Genomic DNA, 26,874 nt, shown 5'->3' on the forward strand with positions numbered 1-26,874 from the left:
CTACTGAGTTGTAAGTTTAATAATAATATAGTATTATTTTATTAAAACTGCCACTGTGCGCAGCGCTACCACCTTGAACACAGTCCCTGAAAATATGGCAGTCTTACTTTCTTACCAATTACCAGGCTTTATGTGGGGACTGAAAGGGGGCGAGAGGACCAATGCCAACATGGTATGATCACCCAGCATTGTTAATTCTTTTCAAGCAATAGATTGTGATGAGAGGTCAGCAGTTGGGCATAAATCTATTTCTTCCCTTAGCACAGAGTGCTACGGCCATGTAACCTTTCGTGAGTCTCAACCCCTGGCCTTTGCAGTCTCAGAGAGAGACCTTCTCTTAGCATGGTCAGGCCCCAAAGGAAGCGAGGGTCGGCGTGCGGGAAGAGTCAATCTACGTACCTGATTGTTGCTGCTGAAGTCTTGCTGTAGTAGTTATCAGATCTGGATTTCTTTGAATGGGATTCTGCCACAGTAAACTACAATTTTTTTTGTATTATGAAAGAACTTATTTCAACCTATATTTTAAGAAATACATATATATATATATATTTTGTTAATGAACTAAGCCTCTTTTTACTTTACAAATTGGATAAATGTGGTTTTGGGTATCAAGTAATGAGATACTCAAAAGGTTATAAATGTTTTAGAAGTGTGTTAACACTGCACCAACCCACCCAGTTTCTAGATCGAGGAGAAAGTGGGCTGTTTTGTGCTATTTAAAATGAAGATGGGGAGAAATGACATGCAACCATGGAGAAGAGAACAATCAAACCAACTTTGTCTCCAAAGTAAAGGGAATCCAGCCTTTTTTCTGTTTCGCTTGTGCTGCAGATGGTATTCCCTAAAAGCAGCTCATCTGTACAGGGAGCAATAAAAAGTGGGAGCAGAGCAAGAGCACCAAATCTGACTGGCAAGGGTTCTAGTTCATCTCAGGGAGAGCTTTCAAGTCATCTGGGGATCTAATCAGAACTATTTCAAGAGGATGGTTTCATGATCTTGGCTCTGCCCAAGCAGCCACAGGCCCTCCAGGTTCAGAACTGAAGCACTGCCAGAACTGATGGGAAGGAGGGCTGTGGGGGTGGGACCTCACGCACTGACTTTCCGTCCACAGCCGGTCATTTGCCATTCAGAAAAAGAGCACAACTAACAGCATTAGCAATACATGGGAACAGGCAAGGATCTGCTGAACTCAGACTGGGTGCATGCACATTGCCTAGCAAGTGCTCACCTCAGAGCCGACCGTTAAACACCACGGCCGGCATCTGAGGAGCCGAAAGCCATTTTGGCTTTCACTAAGAGGAACAGATACGTTAAATTTTATATCGTCTGTGAGAAGATGGAGGGATATATCCAAGGGTTTATAATACTGTTTTATGCAACACAGCAACAAAAACTTCTAGTGTGGTGTTCCTACCTCAGTCTGTAGTAAATGATGCTTCTATGCAGCGAGTGAAAAGTGTTCATTTAGTATTCTCCATTCCAGAGAAAGATACAACAGTTCATGTGTTAATTGTTGGTGGTGTTTCTCATGCCTCAAACCCGTCCAATTCTACTCGTAACTATTTCATGCAATACATTTTTTAAATGGACAAGATACAAACATTGGTGGGGGCAAGTCATTCTTAGAAAGCTGTTGACCCTGAACAATCCTGGGCCTGATTAGAAGAAAACTTCTCCTGTGCACTTCAGGATGCGCTGGGGGCCCCAGAAGAGCTTCCGAGGGACTGGGCTCTATTCCTGCCAAGGGTTTTAGTCCCACTGGCCAGCAAAGCTGTCCTCTTCTGCCCTGGGTTCTGTTTCACGGTTAACTACTAATTTGTTCCAAATCACAACAATATGAACTGGGGGGGATTTCCACAGGTTGCTCTATCAGAGGAAAAAAACTCTTAATAAGGACTAATGTGCTGCACACTGAAGCAGGAAAAGGTGAATTACCTGAAAATGTGAATTTTCATTTTCATAATATAGATGTTAATAATTCATGTGCCAAATACTGTATGTCACATTTTTCCTTCAAAAGTGTAAATTTTTCTACATATTCAGCCTGTAGTTAGTGCAAAATCATTGATGCCATATAAAAGTATTTTAAAATTTAAATAAAAACTTAAGTATGATGAAAATATTGCTTTTTTCAATAAATTAATTGGGATGATTGTACACAATGATCATTGAAATATTTAAATATGTTTAAGAGGCCCTATGACAGAAGCATGAATAACCAACATTTGGAGGGGATTTATACCATTGTTTGAGACAGTGTATTTTTTTAAAGACATTTACAAACACGGTGGCCATCTCCAACACTGATTTTTAAGAGTTATTTTTTCTGACCTATGATTCCAGTGTATTCATAATTTTCAATCAACACCAGGACTAAACAATAGAAACACCCTGCTTATATTCAAAATATTGAATAAAATAAGCTTTTTATTCACTCTTGAACACACCAACATTTAAATTTCCTATCACAAAAATATCAGCATTTAACTTCTAAATGAGGTATCTGCAATACCTCATTTAGAACTTGCACAGTTCCTCACACAGAGTTATAAGCTGCTGTGAATAATTGACCCTAACAATGTCTCACAACCCATTCAAAAAGTGACAAACTTGGGCTGCATGAATTTCCAACTTTGTCCTGAGGCAAGACATGTCATAAACTAAACTAAACACCAAATCCTGTTTTGTTCTTAGCATTCTTCTGTCCTCTTCACTCTTTAAAGACATGCAGGCGGCCACTGGAATTTCCACCTACAACAATATACCTGGTGGGGTGCCAGGAGTTGATGGAGCACACAGAGTTAAGACGATCCTCGCTGGAAAAGGAGTGCACCAGTTCCCCGCTGGCGTGAAAGGCCTGGATCTGTCTCGGCCGCGTCATGCTCCCCACCACAAAGCAGTCGTCCCTTTTGGGGTCCCAAACTGCTTGGAACCTGGTCAGCCATCGGCCTGTGTTGTTGTTGTGCCTGTTCAGAAAAGGGAAAACGGGTGCAGGTTTTGCTCACTTGCCCTCTAAATTCCCGAACGACAATCAAACGCCAAGGCCTGTTCACTGTGGATGGTTTTATTCATGCGCACAATTTCAGCCTCATCAGTACCAACCTCCTCGTCCTAACTCACCGTATAGTTGTGAGGATAGGAGCTAAAGATGATAAACATTTGGTCCCAAAGATCCTGGAAGGCAAAAACAAGAGAGTTTAGCCAAATAACAAATCCCTTCACCTGGATTAGGTTTTAAGGGATTAGGGCCCAAATGCTAAGATCGTAACTGCTGCCTTATGTGCCACTTATTTATCACTCTTTATAATACTATTTTTTATTTTATTGAATTATGTATGTTCTTATTTAGATCTTATGATACAGTAGTCATTGTTTTTCCTGTTATATATATATATATATATATAGATATAGATAGATAGATGTATATAACAGTTGTAGTATTGGAAATTTCACTGTGTCTAGCTTACCGCTGTAATAAACAATTTGATTTGATTGATTTAAGTGCCACTTAGGGCTTATCCCAAAGTTGCTTAGCCTTGCTCCCTTCCCCTCCCCTCCCCGAGCTGGGAGGAAGCCTCCTTGGAATAAACTGTGCTGCCCACAGCCTGCCCCATGGAAACAGGGCGGTCTGCGCCCCCTCCATGCAGTCTTCCTGCGCCACACAGCGGGGACAGCAACTGGGGATCTCCCCAGCCAACATTCTACTCCTGGCCAATATCGCCAACTGGAGGAAAAGTTGCCACCAATTCTCATCAAGGCTTCTCCTATGAAGGTGTTTCTCATATGCTGGGGGCGCGCTAATCACACTGGTACTGTCGTCAGCCATCTCTTTTTGCACAAAGACCATCAAAACCTCCTTGAGGGTCAAATTTCACCTCTCCTGGGGCACCCCCCAATGACACAAGCTCAACAAGAAATCGACACAGCCAGGCACAGCTTCAGTGGGCTAGTACCCCACTATTCCCCCATATTTGGCTATTCCACCCTCTTCGTTCAAGTCCCAAGTTCCCAATAGAGGACTTGTTTTTCAAAGTTCAGAGCCTCTTTACAAAGTCAGTTGGTATCTGTCGTGGAAGTGAAACCAACTAAGTGGTTTCCCACTTAGTTGGTTTCCACCCAGTCCCTCCTTTCAAGGGGAGATGGGCAGTAATACAAATTTGACTGACAGACAGACTGACAGACAGACAGACAGATAGAGAACCACCTAGTCCATAGGTTGTCTCCTTAAGAACGTAACTACCAGCTCTGAAAAGTAAAATTGCCACAATGATCATGAGTGTGATACTGGCAGCCGCCAGGCAAAGCCGGTGCTTGGCCCATCTGTTCTGAAAGGAACGACACGCTTCAGTGAAGCAGCTCAAACACCAAAGAATCCACTGCTGCTTTCCCGTTCCTCATTTTAAGGTTTCCCTGGGCTCTGCACACCAGACCTTTGCACTGTTGATGGTTTTAAACTGTGTTTGCCAATTTCAGACCTGGCCTGTTTCCTTCCTCCTGCCTATTTCTGCAGAGCCCGTTCCCCCCTTGCAGTTAACCATTCCTCTCTTTGCCTCCCACCTCCCACCAGGCAACTGGGAGGAACTTGAGCTATTATTGCTGTACCAGCTTTCCTCCCCTTTCCTCCCCCATGTGTCCAACACAAAGGCCTTAAACTCCTTAAAACTTTCGGAGAGAACACGAAGGGAGCACTGGGAGCTGATTCCAGGGCTGGGGACCAGGTCCCTGACAGAGAATGTGAACCAAGAGGATGAGAGGGAGAAACCAGGACAGCTGAATATTTGGGGGGAAGGGGAGGAAGCCCCAGTAGCTTAAACTGGTCTCTGGCTCCAATAGTGAGCCAGCAAAGAGTCCTGCATTGCAGGGAGACAAGAAAACTCCCAGAAGGCCCAGATCAGCCCAAACAGCTCTGCTCTGGATAAAATCAGGGAATGGAGAGAGGAATTGGGAACAGCTGCCAGGAGGCTGCTGCATTAACTCAGGTGTTAAACAACCGAGAGAGGCAGGCAATAAAGCCGCCACCTCCCCTGCTGGAACCCCTGACCTGATGAATAGTCAACCAATGAGAATTAGCAGCATTCAAACAGATGACTGTAAGATCAGTAAATGAGTACAAAGGCTGCAATCAAGACCCTGAGGCTGCCAAACTCAGGTGATCTGGAAGCCCTGGAGACAAATGGGGAAAGAAGAAGAGTGGGTGTGAAGGACCATCACGGCCTTTCTATTCTCTGGAGCTCCTTCTGCCCTCCCAGATGTCTTTTTCACCATTACTGTTGTGAGTTCAACCCCAAAAAGGGTGTGGGAAAAGGGACAGACACTGCAGCTGAAGAATGCAGGCGGAGACCCGCCCCTTAACCGCTGGTGCTGGCACGCCAACAGGAGGGTAGCAAAGCCAGAAAAGCAGCCCCCTTGCTTAGGACAGGGGGCAGCCTCTGACACAGCAGGGGCAGCACAGCCCTGGACAACAGAGGCACATTTGAGGGCAGCCTTGTCTTGCGCTGACTGAGCGATGGCTGCAGAGCAATTCCACTCACTTCCGGTTTTCAAGAAGTGGTTTGTTTTGAGCGAGGTTGTTCATTAGCCAGGGGAACAGATGCAGAGAACATGGTTGGATCAGACCGGGCGATCTCAAAGTGACGCTGAGCCGGACGTCAGTGGAAGTGGCGGAGAGGGAGAGGAGGCATCTGTGCCCTTGGAAGTGGCGGTCATTGCGGGATGGAGAAACAACATGGCCGCCAGCATGCCCTATCAGGCAGCAGCAGAAAGATTGGTAATCAGAGGTCCAGGCTGAGCAAGGGGGCAGGAAGAAGGGGACCACGGATGGACGGGGAACAAGACACAGGTGGCTTAGCATCCCTGTGTGTTTGTGGAACTGCTGTGGTCCTCCGAAATGGAGCAAGTAGAACCCTGAGTGCACTGAATCCGACAGCTGGGGGGGAGAGCGGACTCCGGTTTGGGTGGGCTTTTAACAGCTGGCTTCCCTCAAGTGCGAGGACAGCGTGGGGAATGGCTGACCAGCCAGGATGCAGTGTGGGAAGCAAGGAGGGTGGGGGGTGGGCTTCAGCACTGAGGTGCAGATAGCGGTGTACACCAAAGCCCTGACGGGCAGAGGAGGACACACTAGGGGACGCCGGATAGCCTGCTGGAGAAGGGGGACTTGCACGTTGGTGCAGGTCTTCTCTTCTAACCCTAGCTCTTGTGGCCTGACTCCAGGAAGCCCAACTCAGACTAGGGCTGATGAAGACTGCCCATCCAACATTCAGCAGTGGGTGAATGCACTGACCTGGTGTGGATTAGCGTGAGCTGGTTGGGCACTATGCCTTGGGATCTCAGGGACGGCCTGGGATTTCGTGGCATGGCCCCAGCAGATGCTGGATCTGATTTCCCCATCAGAGCAGATGAACCATGGTCTGGATACGGGTTACTGTCTGTCCCTTGCCAGGCTCTGATCACTTTCTAGCCAGACTGCGGACCACAAGCACCCTTGACCTCTGCACAGGAGAGGAGCCTATTGACACGGCCCACCCCAGTGACTAAAGGATCCCGAGTGTTGGGGAGTTCCTTAGCAGTTCAGTCTCAACCCTGACTGATCCACAAAGTTCTCCAGTTGTCAATCCCAGCTGACTCCATGCTACTTGGAGGAGCTGGAGAGAGCAAAACAATGCCTAGAGCAACCCTGGTGAAAAACGGGACCACTGCCACAGACTGGTAGTGTGTGCCCACATCTGGGCCTGCACAGCGACAATTGGTACTTCTCCATGCCTACTGCAGTTGCAGATCCTGTGCAAGTTCGTCCAGAGACTTTTTGGGAAGGAGAAGGATCCTGCAGGCTCTTTTCCCCGTTTTTCTGTTCCCCTGGGGTTGGAGGCTGATGGGTCACAGCCGGGGGAAGTGAACCGGGTCACCTCTTGCTCTGTGAACTGACACTCTGGCCTTTCAGTCGGCGAACCTGATGGTCAATGGTAGAACCAGCATTGCTGGACTCCACACAGTATTTATAAAAAGGTTACAAAGGTATGCATGTTGAGTCCTTCAGCATTTTCCCAACCCCCCTTTCAACCTACTTTTTCTGTCTCATCCCCATTTTTACACAGAAACAAACTAACTCCCTTTGTTCTGCTCATATTGCAAAGAAAAAACTCTCGTGAGGGCAAATCTGCCTCAAGAACGAAGCATCTAGCATGAAGGTTACTGGGCAATTCCCCTGGCCTTTATACCTTGCTATTTTGGCTGCACGGAGCTGCGGGAAAGGAGCATTAGAAGGAAGACTCACAGAAGCAAAACCGAACACAAAGCCAACTCATACATACCTCAGCGTATCATCAGCACAAGTTGTCACCACTCTGTTTCCAGTCACGGGTGAAAAATAAGCTGAAGCAACGCTCTTGGTGTGTCCAGTGAGAGCAAGCACCGGCTGGCTTCTGTTCTTCAGGTGCCGAGCGTCATAAATAGTGACGTTTCTGTAACAGCAATGGGAACGTGATCTTTACCAGGATTGCCCGTTTCCTCCAGTGATCAGGAGGAGATCCTAGGAAGGGAATCTTCTCCCATCAGTCCTGGAACAAGCATTATCAAGGAAACAGAATGCACATCTTCTCCCTTGGAGGAGAACCCAAGTTCACAGCAAGGAAGCTTCTCAGGAAGGCTCTCTGTGTCCTGGGAGGGAACAAGCAGGTCTTCAGAGGTGACAATGACAGAGGATATTTGAATGCACTTCTGGAATTCAGTGGGGGCGTTCCCCCATTACTGCTTGCTTTCCTGCAGGGTCACCTGCTCAGCATACATGAAGTTTGTGCTTGAGGCTTCTTTTTCCGGTTTGTTGTGCACCATCCTCAGCCTTGTCAAACGAAGTCTAGTTGAGCCTGGCTCCCACGGGATTGGGTGTGCAGAGCCGTAGGAGGGCAGAAAGGTGTCCCGCACCCGGGAGCAAAGGACCAGAGGGACAGGGAACTTGATGATGATGAAGACGACAGCAGAAAACCCAGCCCCACAAAGCCAGCTGCTGCATGTCTGTGCCACCCATACAGAAAAGTAAACAGACTCAAAGCTTATCAGGGACTGTATGACAGGCAAAAGGAACTTTTGGAAGGCCACCAAGACAGATAGTGAGCAAGCAACACACAGCCCACATCAAGCATAGGTGGCACTGAAGATAGTCATCTTCTGTGTGGATTACTGCAATTTGCTTTACATGGAGTTGCCCTTGGAGACCACTCAGAAGCTGCAGTTGGTGCAAAGTACAGCAGCCCATAGACTTACTGGCTCGTTACCACCACGAAGCAACGCTGCTGGGAGAAGCTACCCTGATGGTTGCTGTCCTTCTGAGTACAAGTCCATGGGATGTGCCGGTTGGCATCCATAAAGCCCGATATGGCCCAGGGTCCAGGAATCCTGAGATTGCCTATCCCACGTAGGTCCTGCCTGCATGGAGGATTCCTGCTGTATGACGAAGGGGGCTCAGACGGGGGCATTCTCTGTAGGGGCTCCCCTCCTCTGGGCTTGTGGGCCTTTTAGAAGCCCGTAAAATGCTGACTTTTTTAGAAGGCCTTTGGAACTTGAGTGCTGTAGAGCTTCCAAAGTGCCAGGAATGTTGATCTAACTGGGATCTTTAAAATGTAATTATATATTGCATTATATATTGTATATTATCGTTCTTATGGTTGTGTTGACCAGAGCCACTGTTTTTGTATACCACTTAGTCATTTTGACTAAAGCAGTTTATAAATCCATAAATAAATAGCATAACGTTACTGCCATAGTATAATGCTGAATCCAACATCATAGGTGGAGATGCTTCTGTGGATGCTGGGGCACACTTGCACGTTGCTTTATCACCTTAAACCACTTGAAGTGGCCTTGACTGAAGCAGTCTGTATTAATAAATACGCAAAATAAATGAAATAAGCCCAGCACATTGATAAACAAGAGCAGAAAATGTTCAGTGCTGCTGGAATCCCACACAGTAACAGGCTGGGTGATCCTGAGTCATCTAAAGAAGTAGCCTCACCATGCACCACGGACAATTAAAGAGGACACTCCACGCTCTCAAGTGTCTTGGGGAGAATGATCCTGAATCATCCTGTAAATCAGGACCTCCCTCCCACTCCACAGATCATCAACATTAATTCAGAGACATTTAGAGGTGACATATCTGGGAGGGACAAAGTTCTCACCTTCTCATCATATTGGACAAATTGTCCTATATGTTCCACAGTAGCCACTTAACCATCCAGCCCATAATTAAATGGCTCGCTAATCAGAATGGTAGCTGTGTGAAAGCACCGTAAGAGCCGCCATCACAAAGAAGGCAGAGCAGACTTGTTTTCAACCATTCCAGAGAGGAAGAATAAGACCCGTGGGTGGAACTGCAGGGAAAGCAATGTCAGGCATTTGGATATGCCTGGCCACGACACGACTGCATAGGAGATACGGATTCTTCACTGGAATCAACTAAGCAGAAATTGCATGATAACCTCTGAGATACTGCAGTTGCAATCTGCAATGCAAATTAGCTAGATTTTGATGCTTGGAGTGCCCTTCGCATGGAGAAGAGAGAAAAAAATTAAAGGTTGACAGTTTGAGAAATCTTTCATTTTCTAGCAGTTCAAACAAAACAAGAATTTTGTGGGGAAAAACAATGCAATGCATACCTGTTAGCTTCTCTTTCAGCATGTAAACTAAGTGTTTATAACATGCTTTATATCCTAAGTATTTAAAATTACTTTTAAGTAATTTTAAGGTTTATAACATGCTTTATATCCTAAGTATTTAAAATTACTTAATAATTAAATGATGCATCACTTTTTGAAGTACTCATGTAATATTTAAGTTAATGTTTTAAATGAGTAATATGGATAGACCTAGTAATTAGATTTCTTTAATTTATGTACTATGTTCTATATATTTCACTAATTAAAAAATGCGGTGTCCATAGCCCAGCTGAGATGAGAAGAAAGGAAAGCTTCGCTGTTCCGTCCTCCCAGCAGAGATTAATGCCTACTGCTTTAGCAGAGACAAAGGGTGTGAGATGCACAGAGGTACTACGGAGTATCTACAGAAGGCGTCTGGGCCAGTAAGGCAACAGAACGTTATCATCCCCTGTCTATCAGTCAAAGAAGTGAGAGTTCAAGTGAATGGAAAATTTCATGCAATCTAAGCTGGAATCAGACATAAAGTGACTTTTTGGCCAACATTACAGAGAAGCGATAGGAGACTGGAGAAGACAGAAGGCTCTTCCAATCTTTAAGAAAGAAAAACAAGTGGATCCAGGAAACTACAGACCCTTGAAACTTGACATAACTGGGAAATCCCAGAAAAGAGCACCGAGCAGCGGGGTTTGAAAGAGAGGAACAAGGCGGTTACTAGAAGCCAGCTGGATTGTTAAGAAGAGTTCATGCCAGACTCACCCATCTTTTTTGACAAAGTGAACAGGTCAGTGGACCCAGATGCAGCAAGCCTAGGCTTCAGTAAGGCATTTGATGCACTTGACAAGTGTAATGGGGCAACATGGGACAGGCTGTCCCACCATCAGATGGATTCACAACGGGCTGAACCCGCCCCTTCGGTGGCCGTGTGGGGGCCCGTACGCAGGGGAGCCCCCCAGGGTTCTGTCCTGGGCCTGGTGCTCATCACCTCGTGCTTTTCATGCGTGACTCAGAGGAGAGGACAAAAGGGATGCTCAGCAACTTTGCAGACGACACCGAACTCAAAGTTCAAAAAGTTCTTGATAGATTTGAACACTGAACCCAACCTAAACGTAAGGAAACTTAGGAAAATCCAGATGCGCAGTGACAAGATAAGGCAGCAGCTGGCTGGGCAGTGAGGAGGATCTGAGGATCCTGGGAGACGGCAGATCAAGCACGAGCTTGGCACGAGAGCCAGCGCAACTCTGGGCTGCATCGACAGAGTTATACAGTTGCACAGACTTCGGAGAGCTGCCCTCCCTTTCCACAAGCTCTGAGACGAGAGAGTGGCTTTCTGAAGACAGCGTCCTGAAGGGAGCCACGTGGAGGAATTCTTCGATGGAGGAGCTGGGTCCGAAAAGGAGTCAGCAAAGGCAGCTGGGTGCATCTGCTTCGCCCATGGCGGGCGGGTGGTCAAGGTGGAAGTCAGTGCGGGGAACGGGCGGCGGAGGCTGGGCGAACGAGTGCAGGCTGGGGCAGCCGGAGCCTCCTGGGGTGGCTTCGCGCAGCTGGCCGGGGGTGGCTGCAGTTTCATGCTGGGCCGCGGCTCAGGCTTCTTGCAGTCCCAGAGCCCCGCGGCGCTGGGTCTGTTTGCCGCCCTGCAAGGCAGGGTGCCAGGCGGCCAAAAAGGCAGAGGTGGGGGGAGTTGGAGGCAGTCGCTTACCTAACTGAGGTTTGGGGCTGGGAGAGACCAAGCCCAGAATGACTTGGATTGGGGCAGGTGCTCGGCTAACGACCAGTAAAATTCACTTAACAACGGCAAGGGGAATTGCCAGGATTGCCGTTGATAAGCGACGAGGTCACATGATGTCTCGCTTTATGACTGCACTGCTTAGTGATGGAAATTCCAGTCCCAGTTACTGTCGTTAAGTGAGGACTACCTGTGTGCTGGAAATGTGAACATGATGGGACATTTTATTATGCTTCGTGGACATGTAAAAAGGTTAAAAATTTTGGATTCAACTACATACATTGATACAGAAGATTTTAAAGTATGCACAGAAACAAGTCCTCATCACCCTTTCAATCAAGTTGAGTCCCACTGCTTCTGGGCCATTCACGTCTTACAGAGTAGACTGCAGACTTTCCCTGGAAGTGCTTGCACGGCAGCTCAGAGAATGTGCTTTGGGGGAACACCCAAAAGGCCAGTCAGCAAAAGTGACTTGGGGGTCCCTGCGAGCATCCACGGTGACTCCTTCCTCTTCTTCCCTGCTCCACAGTGCGAGATCAGAAGGAATTCCACTCGCGCTTCCTAAGGCCCCAAAGCTCCGGGAGCCTGCTTAGGCCAACACGTCTCTGGGAAGCCCAGAGGACCCTTCTCGACCCCAGTGCCTTTCCCCAGAGCCCGCTCGAAGGCAAACGGGTGGCTGTTGCCTGCTCAGGCAGCTCCCTCCCAGCCGAGTGAACGCTGGCGTCAGGGTGGGAACCTACCTCTCCCCCGCGGTCATAAAGCAATGTCTATTGACAGGGTGAACGTGGACCGTCCGAGTCTTTGCATGAAGATCTGCGGAGAGCTCAGGGGAGTGTTGCGGGGTTCTCCGGTCCACTATGGCCACTCTTCCATCCCACGTGCCTACAACCAAAGTGGAGGCATTGCTCGCCAAGAAGTCAAAGGAGGAAAGGCTGTGGCTCTCGTTTCTGTACAGCTGGAATGAGAAAGAGGCTTCCATGTAGGCTCTGCCTGGAATAAACAATTCAGCCTGAGCTGCTGATTTTATGCTTGCCTTTCACAACCGCTGGGGATTAAGCCTCCACACACCGTTTCCAAGTGTCACATCTAGCACGTTCAAAGGAAGACTGAGAAAAGCAGCCTTTCTTGCAGACAGATTACCTTCCCAAACATAAAAAAATATATAATAAATAAAAAATGAACATTCTATCTCTAACTCAGAAAAAAGTAAAAGGGTAAGGACACAGCCAAGAGCTGTTGCTTAGAACAAAACTGCAACGATTCTCTCTAGCGCCCCAGGCCTTGACTTGCGGTGCTCTCCGCAACAGCAAGGGATGCCCCAGGAGGACAGGAGAGGGCATTATTCCGCCTGCCTCCTGGAACAGGGCAGAAGGCCAAGAACGGGACAGTCCATCCCAAACTCCACCGTACCTGACAGAGTCAAGCTTTGCTCCACTTCCTAAGGGAACAGCGCTATCAAGTTTATAGCCTTTCCATAAAAAATAAGTCAAGTCAAAGGTTCCTGTAGTAGCAGACTCCCACACCGGGCAGGGGGTTGAAGTAGAGTACAGGTAGTCCTCACTTAATGACCACAATGGGGACCAGAATTTAAGTTGCTAAGCAAAGTGGTCATTAAGCAAATCCAACCAGATTTTATGACCCCTTTTGCAGTGGCCGTTAAGCAAACCACATGGTCATTAAGCAAACCACGTGGTCATTAAGCAAATCACATGGTTCCCCATTGATTTTGTTTGCCAGAAACGAGCCAGGAAGGTAAAAAATGGCGATCACGTGCCCACGGGACACTGTGATGGTCATAAATGTGAACCAGTTGCCAAGTGCCCAAATCATGATCACATGACCGCGGGGAAGCTACGATGGTCGTAAATGCGAGAACCAGTCATAAGTCATTTTTTCGACACTGTTGTAAGTCTGAACCATCACTAAATGAATGGTTGTTAAGTGAGGACTATCTGTATCCACAAGGTGCCTTCCAAGCATCACATTCTAGGATTCCTAGCATTATTTAATGGCTGCAAAATATCAATATTCACCTCCTCAAAAATTCTTCTGGTTACATCCCCACATCGTAATGTGCCATCATGACTCAGAGATAAAAGATGAGCAGGATTAGTGGGAGAAAAGTGCAGGCAGCTAACTGGCTGGCTGTGGGGTATGAAGACATGCCTTCCACTTTCAAAACTGCAGTCCTGGAAAACACAAACCAGAGCAGCATCACAGTCACTGCTTTTCACAATAAGCAGCAGACCTTGCAACAAGGTCAGCACCAGGAGCTGAGGATCCCTTCCTCAGGCAGGGACAGGAGCCTGTGGTCTACCGAGAGGGTCCCGCCCAGGCCCAGGGCAGGTATTCTCAAAAAGTGAGAATAGTCCCAACTTGGTGGAACAAAAGCAAAAGGCCTTTTGCACTGATATTCCTATGTTTCTGATTTAATCAAGGCAGGGAAAGCTGGCTGAGTCAGGCTTCTGAGGTTCTTTTTGAGCACCAACCAGCAGCAGCCAGAGGCAGCGTCTGCACTTTCTTCTTTGCAAACAAGTCCTCAATTTATGACAACCGGGACCAGAATTTCCATTGCTAAGCAATGCAGTCATAAAGCACGACTGCACTGCTTAGCAACAGCAATCCCTGCAGTCCCAGTTGCCATTGTTAACTGAATACCATGGTTAGGTGAGGCATCTTCCTGCAGGCTTCCAGCAACCAAAGTCAGTGGGGAAGCCGGTAGGAAGTTGCAAGTCCCAGGACGGCCAGCAGGTATGGGGCTGCTGCCGGGTGGGGGAGGGAGGGGTGCGCAGAGAGGGTCAGGGAGGGTGCATGAGATGTGCCATGTGGGTCAGGGAGGTGTGTTGGGGTGCATGAGGTGCCACGCTTGTTGGGGAGGGTGTGCAGGAGTGTGCGAGAAGTGCAATGTGGGTTGGGGAGGTTGTGCGGGGCTGCAGTGCAGGTTGGGGAAGGTGCATGGGGGTGCCCGGGTGGCTGGAGCACGCACAGGGGGGCTGAGAAGGGTGCATGGGTTGGGGAGACTTACCCCAGTGACTTGTGACCTTCACTGCTGGCTTCCCCACTGACTTTCTGGGGAAGCCTATTTCTCATCCACATCTACCGTCTCCACGGTAGCCCCTCCCATTTGGTCAGCGACCACGGGACACAGTTTACTTCCCAGTTTTGGAAATCATTTTTAAAATTGATTGGCACCAAACAGGCACTGTCCACCTCGTCCCATCCTGAGACTGACGGATCTACTGAGATTTTGAACTCCGCTCTTGAACAATTTCTTAGAGCATACATTAACTACCATCAGGACAATTGGCTGGACTTGCTGCCTTTTGCTGAAGTGGCCTACAACAATGCTGTCCATCAGAGTACCGGGCAAACCCCTTTTCGTGTGGTTTCTGGTCACGGCTTTGTTCCCATCCCTGAACTGCCACAACCCCCTCCCCAAACATGTTCTGCCTCTGTTAAGCTTGCTGATTCCTGGCCGGTGATTCAACAGGCTTTGGCTGATGCCCAGGCTGCTTACAAGTTTCAAGCTGATAAGCGTCGTTCTTTGCAACACGATTTCAAGATTGGGGATCAAGTGTATCTATCTACCAAATTCATCAAGTCCCCACAACCCTCTAAAAAACTTGCTCCCGAGTTCATTGGTCCTTTCCCTATTGTTGGTCTTATCAATCCAGTTACTCTTAAGTTGGACCTGCCTCACAATTTGAAACGCTTGCACCCTGTTTTCCATTGCAGCTTGCTCAAGCCTGTCCACCACTCTTCCCGCTGGCATCCCCAACCTCCTCCTCCTGCTCCGATCATGACTGACGGCCAACAGCACTTTGAGGTCAAGGAGGTCGTTGATTCTCGCAAGCTTCGCGGCACCCTCCAGTATCTGGTCCAATGGAAACACTTTCCTCATCCTGAATGGGTGTCTGCTTGCCACGTTAATGCCCCTGATTTAATTCGCCGTTTCCACTTGGCGTACCCTTTAAAGCCTGCTGCTTAGTGTTTTCTTTCTTTTGGGGGGCAGTATGTCATGTTCACTGTTTCAATGTGCACTGTACATCGTAACGTTTCACATGTCATGGCGCTGACGCGCGTTTCTGTTTGGGAGGGAGCTGCTGTGAAACCTTGTACCAAGCTCTGTACCTATGTTCATTTCAATGGAATGTGTTTGGGTTATGTGCTCTGTTCAAGGACTTTTCCCGCAGACCATCAGAAGCCGTTAGGAGCACCTGGGATTGTGAGCATGGGAAGATTCTACTGGGGGAGGGATCCCATTTGTACCAAGGGTTTTTAGTTTGCATTTGGCGTGCTTTTATCATTCTCAGCTTTCTTTGTGATCCTGCATACTATTCTTTAATAAATCAGGTATCTTTGCATTCCTGCTCATGAGTCTGAGAGTGTTTTAGAATAGGCATTCATTACAAATAGGTAGGGTGAGAGTATACAGCCCTGCCGTACTCCTTCCCCAATCTTAAACCAGGCCATTGTTCCGTGGTCTGTTCTTACCGTTGCTACTTGGTCGTTATACAGATTCCTCATGTCCTGATTACCAGGAAACACACTGAGGCGAGGACTTGTTCTCTAATATTTATTAGTAGTACTTAACAAGAATCCTAACAAACTGAGAAAGCGTGGGAAAACCCAGCCATATAAACCCCAACGGTTAAGGCGGTCCCGATCTGTGTCTCTTTGAATGGCTGAACAGTTCCTCAGTGCTACGCATGCGCTTGACAGTCTGGGTGAGAGCCCCCTGCTCGCCATCCTTACTCATGACACCTCAGGAGGCAGACAAGATGATTTGGTATCCCCATACCACCAAGAACTTGCCACAATTTGTTATGGTCCACACAGTCAAAGGCTTTAGAATAGTCAATAAAACAGAAATAGATGTTTTTCTGAAACTCCCTGGCTTTTTCCATTATCCAGCGGATATTGGCAATTTGGTCCCTAGTTCCTCTGCCTTTTCTAAAGCCAGCTTGTACATCTGGCAACTCTCGCTCCATGAACTGCTGAAGTCTTCCTTGCAGGATCTTGAGCATTACCGTACTGGCATGTGAAATAAGTGCCAGTGTTCAATAGTTTGAACATTCTTTAGTGTTTCCCTTTTTTGGTATGGGGATGTAAGTTGATTTTTTCCAATCTGATGGCCATTCTTGTGTTTTCCAAATTTGCTGGCATATAGCATGCATTACCTTGACAGCATCATCTTGTAAGATTTTGAACAGTTCAGCTGGGATGCCATCGTCTCCTGCTGCCTTGTTATTAGCACTGCTTCTTAAAGCCCACTCAACCTCACTCTTCAGGATGTCTGGCTCTAGCTCACTGACCACACCGTCAAAGCTATCCCCAATATTGTTATCCTTCCTATACAGGTCTTCTGTATATTCTTGCCACCTTTTCTTGATCTCTTCTTCTTCTGTTAGGTCCTTGCCATCTTTGTTTTTGATCATACCCATTTTTGCCTGGAATTTACCTCCGATGTTTCTAATTTTCTGGAAGAGGTCTCTTGTCCTTCCTATTCTATTGTCTTCTTCCACTTCCGCGCATTGCTTGTTTAAAAATAATTCCTTATCTCTTCTGGCTAACCTCTGGAATTTTGCATTTAATTGGGCATATCTCCCCCTTATCACTGTTGCCTTTTGCTCTCCTTCTTTCTTGGGCTACTTCTAGTGTCTCAGCAGACAGCCTTTTTGCCTTCTTGGCTTTTTCTTTCTTTGGGACGTATTTTGTTGCCGCCTCCTGAACAATGTTACAAACTTCTGTCCATAGTTCTTCCGGGACCCTATCTACTAAGTCCAGTCCCTTAAATCTATTCTTCACCTCCACTGCATATTCCTTAGGAATATTAGTGAGCTCATATCTAGCTGATCTGTGGGTCTTCCCTAATCTCTTTAGTCTGATCCTAAATTGTGCAATAAGAAGTTCGTGATCGGAACTACAGTCAGCTCCAGGTCATGTTTTTACCGACTGTATAGATGTCCGCCACCTTTGGCTGCAAAGGATGTAGTCCATCTGATTTCGATGTTGTCCATCTGGTGAAGTCCATGTATAAAGCCGTCTCTTAGGTTGTTGGAAGAGAGTGTTTGTTATGCAGAGTGTCTTGGCAAAATTCTATCAGCCTATGTTCTGCTTCATTTTGTTCTTCCAGGCCATGCTTACCTGTAATTCCAGGTGTCATTTGACTGCCCACCTTAGCATTCCAGTCTCCTGTGATGAAAATAACATCTCTTTTTGGCGTATTGAAGGTGAAAGAAGAAAATGCAAAAGCTGGATTGCAATTAAACCTCAAAAAAACCAAGATTATGGCAACCAGATTGATTGATACCTGGCAAATAGAGGGAGAAAACGTAGAGGCAGTGACAGACTTTGTATTTCTAGGCGCAAAGATTACCACAGATGCTGACTGCAGCCAGGAAATCAGAAGATGTTTAATTCTTGGGAGGAGAGCAATGACAAATCTCAATAAAATAGTTAAGAGCAGAGACATCACACTGACAACAAAGGTCCGCATAGTTAAAGCAATGGTGTTCCCCGTAGTAACATATGGCTGCGAGAGCTGGACCATAAGGAAGGCTGAGCAAAGGAAGATCGATGCTTTGGAACTGTGGTGTTGGAGGAAAATTCTGAGAGTGCCTTGGATTGCAAGATCAAACCAGTCCATCCTCCAGGAAATAAAGCCAGACTGCTCACTTGAGGGAATGATATTAAAGGCAAAACTGAAGTACTTTGGCCACATAATGAGAAGACAGGACACCCTGGAGAAGATGCTGATGCTAGGGAGAGTGGAGGGCAAAAGGAAGAGGGGCCGACCAAGGGCAAGATGGATGGATGACATTCTAGAGGTGACGGATTTGACCTTGGGGGTGGCAATGACCAACAGGAAGCTCTGGCGTGGGCTGACCCATGAAGTCACGAAGAGTCGGAAGAGACTGAACAAATAAACAACAAACAAAACAACACGTTACAGCAGTTCTCCTTTCTTTGGGGTCAGTTTCAGGTCATGCCCTTATCTATAGAGTACCTCAGGTCATGATGCTCTCTCTCCTCCTGTTCAACATATACATGAAGCTGCTGGGGACTGGTATCACCCACTGGTTTGGGGACTGGTATCATCCCTATGCTGATGGTATCCAGTTGTACATCTCCACTTTGGGCCAGCCAAGCGATTCTGTAGATTTTTGGGCCCTCTGGATGTGTGGACTCTCCATCTTTAGTCTTGGATGTGGTCGCACTTCCCCAGTAAAGACTGGTGCACAATCTGGGGGTCCTCCTGGACTTCCAGGTCCTGCTTGAAGAGCAGATGGCAGCTGTGGCTAAGAGCCTGTGCCCAATTGTATCTGGTAGGCCAGTTGAGCCTGTTCCTAGATCTGGTGATCCTCCAGACAGTCTGTCGTGCCCCAGTCACTTCACAGTTATAATGTGGTCTACATGGGGCTGCTTGTGAAGACCACTCCTAAGCTACAGCCCATGTGACACCTTTGTCCTGTGAGCTGCACTGGTTGCCAGTGGGCTTCCAGGTGTAATTCAAGGTGCTGGTTACCACCTATAAACCCATTCATGACATACATCCAGGTTATCTGAGGGACTGCCTATCTCCTATGGTGAGGTCAGGCAGAGTGGGTCAAACAATGTCTCCTATCAGGAACCAGGAGACTGATCAGCTTGACATCAGTATCTGATGCTTTCACCGGCACTTAGAAAACAAGGTAATTACTAGAAGCCAACATGGGTTTGTTAAAAACAGGTCATACCAGCAAATCTGTCTTTTTGGACAAAGTGACTAGATCAGTAGAGCAAGGGAATGCTGTGGATGTTCTGTACTTAGACTTCAGTAAGGCATCTGATAAGTTGACGATAACCTCCTTCTTGATGAAAGGGGACTATGAGAGATGGATGGCCCCACTACCAGATGGATTCCTGTTGAACAACGGTATCCAACAAGTGGTCCTGAATGGATCTATGTCTACAAGGAGGGAACTATTCCGTGGGGTATTTCAAGGTTTTGTCCTGAGTTCAGCCCTCTTCATCACTGTCATAAATGACTTAGATGAGGGGATAGAAGGGATGCTCAGCAAATGTGTGGAAGACACCAAGCTGGGAGGGACTGCTAACACCTCAGAAGACAGGCTCAAGGTTCAAAAGGATACTGACAGACTAGAAAATTGGATCCTATATGCAATTCAATGGGGCAAAAGGTAAGGATCTGCACGTTGGTAGGGAAAATCAGGTGCACAGATACAAAATAGGCATTACAGAAGGAACTGGGTGTCCTGGTAGACCATGGAGCCAGTGTGTTGCCGTTGCCAAGAGTTAATGCAACCTTGGGCTGCTTCAACAGAAGGATGATGTCAAAATCACAGGAAGTGACAGTTCTGCTCTATGCTAGTGAGGGACTGGAAAGAGTATAGGAAGAGTGACAGAATGGCAAGAGGCTTGGAGACTAACTTCCAACACTCGAAGAGCTGTCACAAGGAAGCAGGTAAACAAGAATGAGTGGGTGAAAGCTTTACAGAGGGAGATCCAAACTTGCAATAAGGAGAATTTCCTGATCATGAGAGCTACCATGCAGCAGAACAGCCTGCCTCCTGGAGTCAGGGGTGCTTCATCTCTGGAGGTTTTCAAGTAAAGGCTGGACAGCCCATTTGTCTGACATGGTCTGAGGATCACTTCCCTGGCAGGGGGTTGGACTAGTAGATTCAAGGACCCTTCCTATGCTTCTGTGAAAAGGAACTGCACCCCCTGCTACCTGCCAAGATCCTTATAGATCCCTCCATGAGGAAGAGCCACCACAGGCCTTGCAGCAGCTTCTGCCAAGCAGTAAAAAAGGGTAAGTGGAAGGCTGGCATCTAAGTCAAAAGGATTGCTCCAGCCACATGCCCACTTTGGGGAACTTAACCTTCCATTCACAACCATCTCAGAGTTGCAATTCCAACATTCTGCAGCTCCAACAACATGGCAGGAGTAAACCTCTCTCCACCAAGAAAGCCATGGAACTGCAGATTGCTCTCTCTTTCCAGGGCACCTAAGCGGCCTTAACAAGGGGCAGTCCTCTTGTTCCTGACTGGGCACTTTGTTCCTCACTCTGCACTGGGAGAGCAATGTGCACAGGCAGCCAGGAGGAGGGGAACAGAACCAGGCAGACAGAAGGAGAAGAGGCTGCCCTAAATTCTTTCCCCACGACTTCAGGAGAGGGAAGAGAGAAACACAGAAAGGAACAGCTGCACTACGGGATGGCTGAGCAGCCCAGAGGCTCAACACGAGGAAGCGGAATGGTCTCCCCTCAGACACGCTGTTGCTTTCCCCTCTGGTGACCTCTTGCTGCCTCTTTACCCGCAGAAAGGAGATTATTTTGCTTCTGCTGAAAACACAGGATGAGTTAATCTAAAGGGCAAAGCCACATTAAAAAAACTATCTGTGCCTAACCATTTTAGTAGTTTGTCTGATATTTCTGGATGTTTAAAGCCTGGAGTCTCAACTAACACACTTTAGTCAAATGGGACTCCAGACAATATACATCTAAAAAAAATAAATAAATGAATCCCAAGAATAAAATAATTATCACAGAGCCCAAACTAATCTAACTCTAAAATTGGCTGTATTTTCACTCCCCACTTGTGACACTGTTTTTCACTTCATTGGTACCTTTGAATTATAAAGGACTTCATGAACATTGAGACTTTTACAAGACTGCTGAGCATGGAGATCATCCAATATGAGACAGGGAGATCAGAAAGGCAGCAAGCCTTTCTTAAACTCCTTCATCTCTTTCCAGATCACAGGACTTACATTTCTTGGCACAAAGTACAAGCCTCTTTGCTACCCTACCAAAATCCTGCCATCTTGAGAGGGAGACGGAGCCGAATAGCAGCAGGGCCATTTCTGAGTCTGATCTTCTTGCCAACAGTATTCACTTGCCCAGCACCTCGCATCTTCCCAGCCCAAAATGTTGTTTCCTTAAACATTCAACTATTCCTGCCCAAGGAAATCAAAGACTTACAGAAGCTATCCTGAAAGCATAACAACACATGACTGCAAAGACTATGGAATTACTTACCAAATCCCAGAGGCCAATCTGCCCCCACTTGTCCCCAGCTGCCACCAGAGTTCTGCTTTCTGAGGGATGGACAGCCACAGAATAAATCCGGCTCTTCACCACTTTTGCAACATGTTCTTCCCTGAGGACCATCCCATGGAGATGAATTCTGTAACTGGGCCGAAATAATTAACACATTAGTTTAAACAAAAATCAACCAAATTTAAAAAGCAAGTTAAGATGAACTTCAGAGTCACCTTTCTAAGTTACATGTATTCTTCTCACTCTTCTTTGGCTCCACCTAGTTAATGGTTGAAAAACAATACAAAATTACACAAATGAAGTGTTCAAGCTCTCTTTCAAACTTACTGGTGAATTCTGACAGTACCTGACTTATTTTTGCCCATGTGCTGAGGAATGTGTCAGCTTCTGGCTCCTGAACAGTAGCGACCATTTGATGAGGTCCTGGTGGCAACCGGGCCTTTCAGAAAAGGGGAGGACATAAAAAGCAGTGGATTCCTTTGCATCTTATCAGTACAGTCCACAGAAAGGCAGCAAGGCAAGCAGGAACACTTCATAGATTCCTGCTCAAATTATTTTGCTTTGTTTGCACAATTCAAGTCCCCTGAGCAAAGCTGAATCCTAAGACGTGCTCAAAGCAACTACACGCTTATCAGTGAGGCGGCAGTGGGAATCCAAGGCGACCGGGAAGAACCGGAAGTCCCTGCGCCGGACGACTGTCACTCGGAAAGGCTTTGCCGGCAAAAGTGAGAGGACCCTTGCAGGTCTGAGCTGTCCGGAAGGCCAAGCACGAGCACATCCCAGCCTGCAACTCTCCCTTTTGGTCCTCTTACGTGCTCTTCAGCAGAAGATTCCAGCTGTGCTTCTGACTCTGGCGGGGGAACGCCCAGTGGATCTATTCCCTGCAAACGCACGGATCTTCGACAAGCTGTCTTAGTTTCTGCCTTTGGAGATTTGACTCTGCCGAGACAATATGAGTTCACTTCTAAAATCTCGTGCTTCAAAGGATACATTTGGGTCATTAAAACATTTGCTTATGCCCTGTTATTTTCAGTTACTTGCTGTTTCAATCCTTGCTGTATTTGCCATCATTTCCTCCCTTTACCATCCCTACAGTCTGGAGACAGGAACTCAGTGTGAGCTTTGCTAGATGAGGCTGGGGACCACGAGCCCTGCAGCTCTTCCCCAGCCAGCTAACCAGCTGCACGTGGAGCGTTTCCTCTGGCGGGGGGGGGGGGGGAGGCGCTGCCAGTTTTCTCCAAGGATGTGGCCCCTCCAGAGAAAGCAAATGGTTTCCTCCAGCCCAATCTCCAGCCAACACCCCAAACGATAAAGAAGAAAACTGTCATGTCTCTCAGAATATTCATACATGTTTCTTAAAGTGTGAGATCTGTAGTAAAAATATGCCCTCGAAGCTCTTGGACAGATCCATATTTTTATACTTCCCTCTAAATAACCTTTTTTTCTGGCTGGTCTATAAGCATTTTTCACTATGTCCTTTTCCTGCCTGAGAACTGCAGCTGGCAGGACAGTTATTATAAGAGCATCCTGGTTGTGAGTGCCCAATGGGGCCATCAGGCAAGCAGAACCCCAGCTAAAGCTCCCGGACAGATGGCTGCCTGGCCTGAACACGTCCAACGAAAGGGCACCCATCACCTTTCTGAGGTAGAGTCCCTCTTACTGCTCGAAGCGGATTCCTAACACTGAATTAGCATCTGCCTTCTTATAACTGAAATCTGCTATCCCTTATCTTTCACTCCAGAATCCTGACAGAGAACGAGGCCTGACCTTCCCCTAAACCCTTTCAGCTGTTTGGAGAACGCAGTTTACTGCAGTGAAGGAAAGTCTGTGGGCCCGTTAGAATAATCCATAAGCTGCAGTACCACAGCCAACAGCGCAATCTGAGCTCTATCAAAGTACTACTAAGAAATAAAGACAGACTGGTCAAGCAACACACCAAGGGTACTGTGAAATTTCTCTCACTTTTTTTCCCCTGGTTCTCCAGTGTATTAGATATCCTGACCCATTCTGGATCATCCCTGAATTTAACAAACATTCCCTCACCTCGTCACCCATACTGTTAATAAAAATGTTGGTATGCACAAGACCCAGGGCTGAATTCTGTGGCACTCTGTATCCCTGGTCATCTATATCTATGTTCAAGGATCCTTCCCAGAGTAGGACTGCTGAGCCAACAATTACATTGACCCGTCCCACCTGGTCCAGCAGGAAGGGCATCTTACTAAAGAATTTCAGCTGGCAGGGTTTAGGACAAGAGACTTTTCTGCTGTTGCCCCCACCCCGCGGACCATCATGCCCCGAGGCGAGGTTGCCCCGCCCCCCTTTCTGGCTTTCACGTCAAGACCTGGCTCTGCCAACTAGCTTGGGTACCCAACAGTGGTAGGCAGCCCTGGGGTAGTTGGTGGTTTGAAAACGCTCTCTCTGCCTTTTAGGTTTTCTCTTTTAACTTTATATTTCTTGTATTTTTTGTACTTTTATAATGATTTTTATGACCTTTTATTTGTAAGCCGCCCAGAGTCACTTCCATAGAGATGGGCACTGTATAAATTTAATAAACAAACAAACAATGTATACACTGAAATCTCCTACCATCCAATCTAATGAGCTTCCTAATCAGAGAATGACACACAGTGTTTTGCAAATGCTTTGCTGAATTCAAGATATGTTGCATCCATAGCACTCACAATTTACTAAACAGGTTACCTGATCAAAAAGATTACTCTCCCTAGACCAGTTCTTGATAAATCCATGCTGACTTCTGATAATTCATGTATTGCTTTCAAGAGACTTGCAGATGAACTGCTCTAGAATCTTCCAAGGAACAAGTCAAAGTAACCAAATCTTTCATTTTCACCTTCTGAAAATAGGGTCACCAGCCGTTCTACAGTGTTTAATTTATTCTCCAGGATTTTTCAAAGACAATATATTGGGTTTCAGCCATTCTATTAGCAAGATTTTCTGGTTTCTTGGATGCAAGAGGTATTCCCTAGCCATGTTTTTATCACTCTCCATCTTCAGTCCTGTCCTTTCACAATTCCCTGATGGAGCAACCACCATGTTTTGGGAAAAGACTGAGAGAAAAGTGAAGGCAAGTATCAGTATGTCAGATTTACATCCCACCTTTCTTGAAATGCTCTACTGGGACCTCCCTTCCTTTTCCCCAACAGCAGCCTTGCGTGGTAGGTTGGGCTGCAAGAGGGAGCTTCTCTGACCAACGGCAGACTTGAACTCAGGTCTTCCTGGTCCTAGACAAACAACTTAACCACTAAACCAGACAGGTAGTTCCAAATATTTGCCCAAAATGCCTGTAAGAACTTGGCTGTTACCAGGGAGCATTTTGCTGCTCTCATTAAGCAACCGACAGACTGATTCTTTTCTTAGGTTTCCTAACACTTACCTCTTATGAGGTAAGCATCTTCATGCTAAGAAATTAAAAGCAAAAGAAATAAAAAACAGGAAATAATGGGGTGTGTGGACGGAGAAGGGACATTTGCCTCAATCTTGTTTCCACCAAGGCGATCCATTCCCTCTCCTCCTCACTTGATCCTGGCCCATCCTGGCTTCTACCACATGCGTGCACCGAGTTGCAGTCTGCCTTTGGTTCTTCTCACCTCTTCCTCTTTGAGGATCTCAGTAACTCTGTGCAATGACCCTGACTTTCCCCATCTTCCCCTTCCTTTCGACCTGTTCGCTCTTCCTTTGCGTTTTGCAATTCAGTCTTCATTTATCCTCAGCATGCAACCAGACTACCTCAACGTACTTCTTTGGTGCTGATCATTCACTTTTGTATTCCGCCCATCTCCTTTCAGCACGTCCTTACCCGTCATAAACTGTCTTTTTGTTTATCTTGTGAGATTTAATGACTGTATACAATGCAACCTTTTAAAAAATTAAAATTAATTTTTATTTAATTTGGGGGTTCCACAGATGCCATTGGAACAGCCACTGGTCACATGCAACAAGAACATTCCCAATGGCAAGTGTGTACGGATTAATTTTCTGTTGGGATTGCCAGATATTTGCGATTGGTTAATTTACAAACAACATGCAGTTTTACCTCCTTATTCCTTGAGTCTTCCTTTTCAGGGTCATTTTTCGAAGTCTGGCAGCTGACTTGAAGGAGAGAGAAAGATCAGAGATACACCATTTATGCAGCGCTCAACGTTTCAACACACTTTTTCTTGCCCCCGATTTAGCGAAGTCACGCCAGCCCGACAGGTTAAGCTGTTTTCCCTCTGTACTTCATCCTAATTTGTGTTCCAGCATAAGGGCGACACAAATTATCTAAGCAGGTCTGTAGCGTTCAGGGCAAGAAGCGCTCTTGCGTGGCATTACAGCGACGAAGCGACCCGGCCTCCACTCGGCAGGGCGATAAAGCAGACAGGGGAACGCCGCCGCCGCCGCCGCCGCTTCTGAATTCTAACCCTGTAACGCAACGTAACCGGCGAAATACCGGCCCCCTGCAGACAGCTGAAGTATTCTTAAAAAGCTGCCCAGGGCAGTTTATCAGTCCTGGCCAGCGTTATTTTAACCGGAAAGAGCAGCCTCACAACCACCTCAAACAGCTTCAGGGAAGCAAAGAACGCCGCGTTCTCCGAGATGTTCTTCAGCCTCTTCCTCTCGTACGCCGACAGCGGCGCCGCCTCGGCCTGCTGCAGGGACGGGGCGGGGCGCGTCGGCGGCTCGGGCGCGTCGGCATCGCCCGGGGGCTTCGGCTCCCCCGCGGGCCCCGCGTCGAGGCAGGGATCGAGCCCCCCCGAGGGAGGCCCGGCGGCGCCGCGGCCCGCCATTCGCCGCCTCCCCCGGCCCGCGCCCGCCCGCGCCATTCGCCGCCTCCCCCGGCCCGCGCCCGCCTGCGCCTCCGCCATGGGCCGCGCGGCGCCGCTCTTCGCGGGCAAAACGGGGCGGCGCCCGAGCCGGAAACCCGCCCGCCGCCCCGCCCCCGCAGCGGCTCGCGCGGCGTCCTGCTTGGAGGCAGGGCCGGGGGTCTCTCGCGGGAAGGCCCCGGGGGCGGCGAGGCGAGGCCCGCGCGGAAGAGGAGCAGGGGCGAGCGGCGGCTGCCGGGTGGGAGGCGGGCCCCGACCGGCAGCCTCCGGCGCCCTTCCCGCGAGCGGCCGGGCTGAGGGCCCTCGGGGAGCCTCCTCGCCCCCGCTTTCCCTGACCGGAGGCGCCCGGGGGGCTCCCGGCCCTCCTCGAGGCCGACCTTCTGGCCCCGGAGAAGACTCCCGGCCGAAACTGGCGACCGCGGGGGAGGCCTGGCAAACCGCTTTGCTGGGCGCTGCCAGCACATTTCTGTTCTCCCGCCTCCCAGGCCCTATTTCACCTTCAGAGGATTTATACTCCCAACTCAAAAGATCCTTTATGCAGCAACTCAGAAGAAGTGTCTTAATTTACATGCCTTCCTTACGTTATGTCTAAGCAAGCTACGAAGCACGAGTATT

At 47.8% G+C, this 26,874-nt stretch overlaps 1 protein-coding gene across 1 annotated transcript; it reads right to left on the reverse strand.

Annotated features, from left to right (window-relative positions):
* Positions 1-2,678: 2,678 nt before the first annotated feature.
* On the reverse strand, positions 2,679-26,723 carry WDR76 (WD repeat domain 76). The gene is made up of 12 exons (XM_063314393.1): positions 26,358-26,723; positions 25,990-26,319; positions 25,491-25,546; positions 22,246-22,372; positions 21,780-21,872; positions 21,649-21,692; positions 21,413-21,566; positions 13,404-13,559; positions 12,111-12,325; positions 7,308-7,457; positions 3,121-3,174; positions 2,679-2,966 (listed from the first exon to the last, which is right to left on the reverse strand). The coding sequence occupies exons 1-12, from the start codon at positions 26,721-26,723 to the stop codon at positions 2,711-2,713; spliced, it is 2,001 nt and encodes a 666-aa protein (XP_063170463.1). The 3' UTR covers positions 2,679-2,710.
* Positions 26,724-26,874: the final 151 nt, after the last annotated feature.

This window comes from Candoia aspera, chromosome 13 (genome assembly GCF_035149785.1).
Source record: "Candoia aspera isolate rCanAsp1 chromosome 13, rCanAsp1.hap2, whole genome shotgun sequence".
NCBI classification, from domain to species: Eukaryota; Metazoa; Chordata; class Lepidosauria; order Squamata; family Boidae; genus Candoia; species Candoia aspera.